We start from the raw sequence: 10241 nt of genomic DNA, 5'->3' as shown, positions 1-10241 counted from the left end.
CTTCTGCGTAATTTAATGGCGTTTATGCGCTTCCGTATATCACTGCCACGAAGGAAAAAATAATTTGTTCGCAAAGAATACCGGAATCTAGCTGAATTTCTATCAAAGTTAATGGGTTAGGGATTGGTAACACATTACGATTTGCGTAATATTTTTTTTTTACTGTGTGTACTTGGCAACATGTACTAAATGAACTGAGGATATCGTCATTGATAAGATTAAGAACTGAGATTCAAAAGCAAAATGAGATGATGGTACTACTGTTTACGTTGTTTTCTTCCCACTGCAAAGTAATGTTTGAATCCGACCCTACACCCTGTTGAAAGTAATCAGTAAGTATCCAACTTTGAAATTGAGTATCCATTCATATCATGTACTAAATTAGCCTAGACGACGATACAGTAGGCCATTTATGTGGTGCCTAACACAGGCCTAAAGTGTGTTGGTATACGTTTACACCAACATTTTAGAAATTAGTCAAGGGAGTTTTGACCCATATCGGCTTACTGGCCTAGAAGTGAGAAGGGTTTATGCTTACTGTACATGTATCAGTTTTATTCTTTGCAATTTCTCATCCATCATATTCAGGTAAAACAGTTTAAGAAGACCTACAGTAGCCAGAGCCATAAGGCCATTTTGACATACCTTTTTTTAATGATAAAATTGCAGTCAGTTCAACTAAGTAAGAATGAAGGCACCCAATAGAATATTCATGGAATGAAAGTTAACCATGGTGAATGCTTATTAAGTTGATTTGATTCTGAACGTTTCCTTATTTTCTCTTGTTGGTTTGCAAACAAAATATCTCATTGTTTGTTATATTTCTATTATGGATTGAAACTTGACTAGCCTAGTCAAGATAAGTAACTATTTAAAAAGGGATTTGGTATTAAGCAGCAGTAAGCAATTTCTCATATTCGACTCAAAAAGCTGCTTTGAGCAATAACAAACCATTTTTACAGGTCTTTTCTTCATCCTCTTTCATATTTGAAACTATACCAAAGTTGAAATACTACTCTGCCATTAAATGCAAATTATCCTTTATTTGTTTTCTATTCTAGGTAAAATGCTTCCCAAGAGACCAGACTCAGGGAAAAGGGTTTTACCACCTATTTCTTCTGATGGAGAAAAGCTTTTCGTTAAGCAAGTGGAGAGTAATTTACAGAATGAACTAATTGCATTGGAATCTTCAAATAATTCTGAGGGAGAAAAATACACAGTTTACAGAAATGCTTTCAGTGAGGTAAGGTGTGACAGCTCGTACAGTAACTCCTCATGGAAACAAATAAGAAAGTTGAGAATATGTGTATAAAAATCGAAGCCCACATGTTGATTTAATATACATTATCGGTACAAAAATGGAAGCGGTAAACCAATGTGATGAAAATCCATCACGGAATTACATAATTGTACGTAGACTGCACGAATAGTTGATTGAAATGGAAGAGGTTATAGGAGGTTGACCCAGAGATGGATCAGCCATGTGACCAGTGCTAAAATGTGACCAATTGACCAATTTATAGTCTAGCCTTGTAGATGTTAAGTTCAATAGAAGGGTCGAGTACTGTTGCTTGTAAACTAGCGGGGAGTTTTATAGCAACATACTTGCAGACCAAATTTATGTTCAATTTGTATGTATATACCTCAGTAAGTTCATGTACAGTAGAAAGTTAGTTGGTAACTAAATACAGAGTAGGCCCATTAATTTCCTTGCTTTCTCATGATGTGGAAATCTGCCTTATATATCTTTTTAGTACTGAAAATTTTCTAGTATGTGCTGATTATTCTCTTGTTGACATTGATCCAAGTTCAAAGGGTGTGAAGACTCGCGCAAATAGAAACGTCTAATGCCGGTCATCTGACCTAGTTTCGAATGAGGTGTAACAGAACTGTTAGACACCACCATCGATCGCAGAAAATACACACACACAGCTTGCTACCATCGGTAATTAGACACTTGTGTATAGTCAGTACATACAGCTGCGGTTAATACCCACAGCACTGTGTACAAACAATACAGCGATGGACATCTCAGGTCCAGCTAAAGATAACAAGGTATCATGTTTCATTACTGTACTGTCTGCATTTTGTAGCGACACAAACAAAACGTCACTTGCAAGCAACGGAAAGTTAACTTTTTCAGATGGCCGCACGCATTTTGGGGCGAGTCTTCAATGCCTTTAATGTTTTGAACTGAAAATAAAATCATAGAAGAGAAGAAAAGTCTGAGTGCATGCACACCACAGGTTCCAGTAATTGTTGATAAATGAACATTTTCTGATGGTAAAAAGTGAAGAATGATGTTCAAGATTGACACATTGGTGAAAACTCCTTCATGGGAATCATAAATGATAGAGCCTGCTGAACATTCTACCACAACATATATAAGAAAGATTAATTCTGTGTTAATTACATGATTTGTAACAGTAACAGAAGGGACAAAAACACACACAGAATACAGACAGGTTACTTTTACACATTCTCTTACACAGGCTCTCTAGTGGATAAGCAGTTTGCTAACAGTTTTATTTTATTTTAATTACATGATAACTGTTTTTTAAGTGATTAACTGACTTCTAATAGTTCACTGAAAATCATTTTCTCCTTTCATTATCACAGTAACCATATAACCTCCTCATACTTTTCATACTTTTCTCTTTGTGTCTCTTTTCAGGTGATAGAGCATGTGTCTGCATATAAGCCTCTTCTGACAGCTATCAAGGCAGAGTATGAGTCATGTATTGAAACTATTCAGAGAGGACAGAAGGAAGCATTCTTCTTGTCGGGCAAGGTCAAAGCGATGGCCGCCGAACAGAATACGCTGACATTGTATCAAAAGAGGGCGGACGAATTGGATCAAAAGTAAGATACAACCCCACCAGGCACCGGGGCAAAAACTGTTAACGGTCGTCCGGTCGTCCCAGAGCGACTCAAGTTTTGTTCAGACAATCGAAATCAACCTTGGCTGGACCAATAGTCGTCTAAGTCAAATTTAGATTGTGTTGTTACAAAATACCTCTGAACCTGTAAAAAGATATTAAAGTTTGTGTTCTATTCAACAAAGCTACACATCTCTCATATACATTTGCTACATTTTTTTAGACAACCAAGAGGTAAGGCCTGGTTGTCTGTGGGACAACCAGAAATAAAAATTCCTTAAAAGCTTTCCCTGCCTAATAATTGTCAAAATCTTGTTTGATTTCAGATGTAGCAATTAGTCACTTTTCCTTTTCTTGTTATTATTTTGTTTGATACTATTTGTGTTTTGGTTTTGAGAGGTTTCAAGTACAAAGATGTTTATTACAATCTTTCTATACCATCTGTAGGTCAAAAGCTTCATTCCTTCCCAATCGATGTAGAAGACATCTGTTATTATGATTCACCTGTCCAACATCTATCAAAGTTGTTTTTCTTAGTATCAATAATTGCGGAACCACCTTTGCATATATATTTGATAAATATGGCGGCCAGACTATTTGTTGATCAGTGGAACGTTATTGTTACGCTCTGAAGTAATGGATGTTGATACACACCATAATTGTTCAATTGGACTCCAATGGGAGATTGGTTATGTCCAACATGGGTGTTGATAACGTTTTTTTTGTCTTGTTTAGAATCGCAACAGTGAAAGCTGACAATGAAAGGCTGAGATCAGAATTGAATGCAATTAGTTCTTCCATGGAAAAGCGATCAAGTTTGACACAACTTTGTCAAGAGGAAGATCCTCTACCAAAGAAGAAACTGTCTATGCCAACCAAGCATATTCCAGGTAAGATGGTTCATGTTTTAGCCTTAGACTAAAGACTTGGAATCCATTATACGGCACGATATGTATTATAATACACTTTGGGAGATGTCATGATGTTTACCACAGCAGCATAAATAAGTCTTACAAGTCTCAATATGTTTGTCACGAAAGGGAATTCAAAAGATGGTTTTATTTTGCAAAAGATATCAGCTCATCTGTTACTTGCTTGTGTAAAGAACTGTACCGAAATGGCAAAACAGCACCATTATTGACGGAGATACATCTGCAGAAATTGCCAAATCTTTAATCAAACTTTTAACTTTAATAAAAAATATGTAAAGCATAGATGAAAATGTATGTAACACATACCCAAATTAAAAATTCATTTTTACCCAATGAGTAAAAATTTGCCAGTTAAAATGCCCCCAAGTGGGTCATAATTTATCTCACCCACCATGTTGTATATGTGTTAACATTTATAACAGAGACTTGCCAATGGGAAACTTGGTTGCTGTGAAAAACAATGATCAGTATGCTGATTAACCTCAAAAAGTCTGATAAAAAAATAAAACTATTCATGTCCTAAATTTACTGTAGCCACTGAACTGTGAGCATAAGACTTGGCTTTGATGGTTTAATTTGTGGCTGTTGTTTTTGTCATCTGTGATAACAGTGATGTTGGGGTGATAAATGTCGCTATCATTATTTTGGATTGGGTGATTAACTAATTAATTGATTGATTGGCTAATTAATCAGGTGATTGATTGACTTCCCAGGACTGACACTAGAGGAATCTACAGATGTACAAAGACTCCGCAAGGAACTGAATAACCTTGAAATGATGTTAGAGAATCTGAAATCGAGTAAAACCAAACAGTACAAACCAAGATGGAGGAAAGATGAGCTCAAACAGCACCTTGCCAGTAAGAGCAAAGCTAAAGATCATGTTAGTGACCAGAATCAGCAGTTCAAGGCCAGGTGAGATATCTAAAGTAGCCCTCATTGTATCCCATTGGGATCACTGAGAATTTGATCTGTATGCAAATTTAATAGTTCAAAGCTTGCATAAGAAATATAACACTTCTAACTTTCAAATGGAATCACATATGCTAAGAATATAGATTATCTAGATGTAATTTTTCTTAATGGTTGGTTCAGTAACAAACTTGAATGGTGGAACTCAATTTTTATTATCTCACTTAATACCCATGATAATTTAAGTTAGAAGTACCTTTAATTTTTAGCTACCAATTATTTTTCACCAGTCAGAACTCTAAGTGAGTCAGCACGCAGACAAAATCACTAAAAAAACACATCAGAAACACTTTTTTACATTCGTCACATCATGTTCATATATTCTTGATCGTATTTTTGGTCTTCAAATTCTTTGGAAAGTGACTGGCCTAAAGATTACAGAGAAAATCTGATATTGTCAATGCAGTGTATGGATGTCTACCTAGCTTTCTTGAATTTTAAAAATGAATGAAACCATGTTCATGGTTGAGTCTAACGTTGTTAAATTTGTCTAGCTAACTGACAGAAAGAGCCTGTTTACTGGATTGTAATCTGGTCGTAATCTGATTGTGTCACAATTCCAAATTCATTTGTCTTTGACGTTACACATCTTTTGAAGTTTTTTAATCTTGACTTATAAGACAGTTTCAATACCCTTCCTTTCTTTGTGTATTAACACTGTCCTTGCTAGTGTGTAACATGTTAATATGGTATGTTTCCTCCCAAAGGAATCTCAAGTTACAAGTGGCATTAGATGCACTACGGGCTTACTACAGAGACCATCAAGATACCATGACCCCGGCAGAGTTTGTCACCCTCGCTCTGACAAGATCTGCCTCTAAGATGAGCTTAAAGAGTAAGTTCTGTTGATTTCCTGTATTTCAATGGTTGTCATTAGTAGGTCTGTGTATTATATGACAGACCATCTGTGAGATGTATTTTAAAATCTTGACACTGACCAGTGTAAATCACTTTATACCAGTATATATGGACCTCCACTGATTTACTGCATTGTATCTCAATTTCAAAAGGTATCGAGATCTCTGTCTGTATCAGCATAAATTATCCAAATCCAAGGTAAAAGTTTGGGAAAATACAAGCCATTGGGGGGTTGGCTTCAAGGACCCTAGGGCAACACACCCCAGCCCTCTCCCCTCTATCAAATTGTGGTCCCGTACTTGGTTACAAAGTATCAACTGAGTTAAACATAACAAAACTACATTTGTTCGTTAGGCCTACGATGGCAAGTAATCGGCTTTACATACTAAACCAATTGTGCATTCTGGTTTATATATGTTTTGCTTCTGTGTTTCTTCAACAGGTCAAGATACAACTTCCAATTTTGAGGATGACGACCCAACAAAGGAAAGAGAGGCAGAACTCTTACTGGAATATATCGAACAGTTTAATGATCTCTTTGAGGATAAACATTACTCAGAGGCAGCCATGCATGCAGCAAACAGTCCAAAGGGAATTTTGAGAAATCCTGAGACATTAGCGAGATTTAAAGGTAATCTAAAGAAACTAATGCTACAGAGATGTGACTGGACTCATCTGTTTCAAAAACATGTAGAGTTTTCTAGCTGAAGTTTCCTATTTTAGAACAAAAAAAGGGTAAAAATTTAAAGAAAACTTAGACATGATATGTCTGTTTTGTGCATTATATACATGGGTCCCCTCCAACCAATCAGCTTGCCTTTAATGATAATTCCATGTTTATAACATAGAATTTTGTTGAACTATATATAAAATAGTTATTCCACAATAACGGCTTGCTATGTATGTTTACACACTTCTAGTAATAATTCTCTTTGAAGTTGGTTACGTATCGTTTTTGGAGAAATATAACGCAAATACGTAATCTGTTATATTTCATTTTGATTTGTATCCTGGAAATAGCTGTACAAGTTAAACCCGGCAACCCGTCACCATTGTTGATGTACTGCGAAGCACTGGTGGCATCAGTCCCTGCTGTTGGCATCATCCCTGATGCCGAAACATCCTTGGAATGTGTGAAGGCTGCCCTAAGTGAGGACAGAGTGGACCTTGTGACCCATTGGTTAGCAAGAGACAGGTATCAATGGTTTCAGTACTATTCTCTTTAAGGATTATCGATCTGTCTTTGCAAACAGAACATGCTAACAGTATCAGAAACTTCCAAGTATCACTAATTCTCACAATTCTGTACCTCCATATTGTTCACAGACATATTCAGGTGCAGAGGGTAGTGGTAGGGGGGGGGGGAGGGGGAGTTAAATCATCATGTTGGGGGAAAGTGCTATGGGATTAGCAGTAAAAGGGGCATTCAAATTTGACCATGGGTAACTGCGTTCCTATCTGTGTAGCATGATTGAGGCAGCCACATTACCGATAACCTCCAAGGAGCACTTTCAGCAGCTTATGGTCAGGTGATGCTAAACATTTTGGTGTGGTTAGTGTACAAACAGTCTTGTTAAAGTTGACTGTAACTCCCAGTGTTATATATGGGTACAAAGTGTCTCTTGTTGAAGGTTAAATAAGTAAAAGTTAATAAAGGGTGAAGAATCAATACCAAGTGAACAAAGTGCTATTTTGCATCTTTAACAGAAAGACAAAATCAGATCTTTCTTTGTCCCTCCAGGTTAAGTACCAGTGGTTTGAGACTTTTCTTTTCAGAGAATTATGAACGTACACTACGACACATACTAGGTAGATTAATGAAAAGGGTACTCATACTTAGCAGGTGGAATCTTAAATCTTTGCCTATCAATTTCATTTGTTTATTCAATACCATTGAATGTAGATAATATCTCATTCTCCTGTTTTTTGTTTGTAATTCAGACTAACTCTCTCAGAGCCATTAGGCCATCTCCTCTACAACTACACCGTTGACAAGCCCCAAGATGTGGTCCTACAGTGCCTCCCGTTAGCTCAGACAGTGTATGTGAAGGTCGGAGCCCACATACAAGCAGCCGTGTGTATGTGTAAACAAGGCAAGATCCAAGCAATGGTGGAGTACGGACAGACTGCAAAGTTTAGCCAAGGTGAGCGGCTTATTTAAATATACCTGTAGTAAAATATAGTACTGAATATGTTATGAGTTCACCTTAACATAAAGTGTCAGAGTTTTATGACTGAATGTGGGATTTTCTTTTTTATTTACGTCCATGTGACAACATACCCCTGCTTTTAAACGATTGGTATGTGATGCGTTCACTTTCAAAGATTTGTTCTTACCTCAGAAGTAGCATCCATGTCATAAATAGCCTAATCAAGTACACAAATACAGTTTGCCTAGCACCCTATTCACACATTGAGTATGTTCTAAGTATGTGCTGTAAAAAAAATTGGCATTGATTAAGTCTTGAAGTTTACATGTAAAAGATTAATTTTTCTAAGTAAACTAAGTTTCTGTAAAAGGTGTAGTATTACATCTTTTGTGAAGCACAATAGTTTTACAATGTTCTGTAACGAATTGATCCTATAATTCATGTCCTGTTAAATTGATCCTATAATACATGTCCTATCAAAAACTCCATGTCAATATGAATTCCTCATTCCTCACTTCTGTCGGACATCATTCATCCCTCTCCAGCCACCTATCTCGATATGTTTGCCCCCCTCATGTATCATCAGTGTAAGTCCTGTTATGTCCTGTTAACTGTGTCCTGTTATGTCCTGTTAAATTATAACACCAGTGTCACTTTGAATCAAGCCATTCCTCATTTCTGTCCGACATCATTTGTCCCTCTCCAGCCACCTATCTGGGCGTCCTCGTAGCGTGTCCTTCAGTCCCTCTGGCGGAACTGTTGCTTCAACTGTCATACGACGATCCTGGTGGAGCTCTGGTTTCGTTTGCAGACATTGTTTATCAGTTGCTTAGGTCTGAACATCACCACATCGGTCTAGAGTTACTGGAGAGGGTTCAGACAGGTCAGTGCTGACAATAAGGGTTTGGGGTTGGGTGGGGGGAGAGAGGCGGGGTGGTATATTTGGGTACACTTCCAATACTTGCCGATTCGGAAAAACTTTGAAGGTACTACAACTGAAACGCAGGATGATAATCAACTTGTTTCGACCTTTGCAAAGAAATCGTTTAGAATTTTTTACCTTATTTGTAACATGCAGTGGAGAGATCTGTGCCAGGCCTGTGATTATCCCTTTCCTTGTATTGCTTAATACACATACATGTATATATATATATATATGTGTATATATATATGTGTATATATATATATATACGTGTATATATATATATATATATATACGTGTATATATATATATATATATATTTGAATATATATAACTGCCTAACTTTAGTGACTAAATCAGTGTAACAGGCGACGTCCATCCCATCCAAACAATTCTATAGAAACCTAGACCCTACAGACAAGTACAAACCAAGCTGTATAACATACAATCCAACTAGTACAATTAGTTAACCTGCAATGCATGTACGCAACTGTAATAATGTTTAATCCATTTTCTCTCCCAAAGGTTTGCTGGCATTTGGTCTGAAGGATGCAGTGTTTAAGGATAAAAAGACGAAAAACAACGTCTGGCAGAGCATCATCAAGAGTTGTCATGAGAGTGGCCTTGAGGAAGTGGCTTTAGAATTATTAGCAGCAGTCACTGTACTAAACACCATCCAAAAAGCACAGGAAGAGCTGGTTAGTTAGTCGATCGGTTTCACCCAGACCAAATTTAAATTTTGACTCACCAAAATGTTGTGAACACCACAGGAATATTTGTCATTTTTACATATGAATCCATACCAAAGAGAAAAGGAACAAAGGACATGATACATGTTGAAGTCTTTTTAATGCAGTATTGTTTTATGAAATAACCGTCCATTAAAGAACCTTATCTTATCTTTCACAGCAAGTTTATAAAAAGTTCTTTTTTCTTTCTTTTTCTTCTTTCATGTAAATAAAATGAGTTACCTTAAGCTAACCATACAAGGCTCTGTACAATATAAACACAGTCATAAAAAATGAATTTTTATTGTCTAATCTTTTTTATTTACACTTTCTCAAACAAAACCTTAATGAACCCAGGATGATGTACAACACTTTGAAGAAAAGAAAAGACAAAAAAAAATTATTTTTGTCCAAAGTGTCAATCCTGGTCAGACAGACATAGTTGTGTCAATGACTTACAACTACCTTGCAAGTGTGGTGAAGATAGTTTCCTACCCTTTCCTGGAACCTAACATCCTAAAAATAAACATGAATTTGAAATTTAACTTTGGTTGCCAATAACAACTGAACTGCTGACAAATTTGTGTTCATAGCAATTTTTAACAAAATTTAAACACGGGTTGATGCTGTGCCCGGTCTTGAAATACATTGAAAAGACTGAAGATATTATGACTGGTCACATAGTATAAGGTATCAAATGTTGGTAACATAAAGCAATCATAAAAGCATATCTGGAGAAAGGCTGAAAAAATAAATGGATGGTTTGGAAGACCTGAGATGAGGTAAACATTAAAAGATTG

At 36.5% G+C, this 10241-nt stretch overlaps 1 protein-coding gene across 1 annotated transcript; it reads left to right on the top strand.

The window, feature by feature from the left end:
• The first annotated feature begins 155 nt into the window (after positions 1 to 155).
• Positions 156 to 9953, top strand: LOC139970805 (clathrin heavy chain linker domain-containing protein 1-like). The gene is made up of 11 exons (XM_071976815.1): positions 156 to 332; positions 1062 to 1243; positions 2675 to 2862; positions 3615 to 3769; positions 4525 to 4726; positions 5491 to 5618; positions 6084 to 6272; positions 6662 to 6836; positions 7583 to 7785; positions 8498 to 8674; positions 9239 to 9953. Exons 2-11 carry the CDS (start codon positions 1067 to 1069, stop codon positions 9418 to 9420), a joined length of 1776 nt encoding a protein of 591 aa, XP_071832916.1. The 5' UTR covers positions 156 to 332; positions 1062 to 1066; the 3' UTR covers positions 9421 to 9953.
• Positions 9954 to 10241: the final 288 nt, after the last annotated feature.

Source organism: Apostichopus japonicus, chromosome 8, assembly GCF_037975245.1.
Source record: "Apostichopus japonicus isolate 1M-3 chromosome 8, ASM3797524v1, whole genome shotgun sequence".
In the NCBI taxonomy this organism is placed as follows: Eukaryota; Metazoa; Echinodermata; class Holothuroidea; order Aspidochirotida; family Stichopodidae; genus Apostichopus; species Apostichopus japonicus.
Note: the sequence above shows the minus strand (reverse complement) of the source record. Positions and strands in the feature narration are given on the sequence as shown.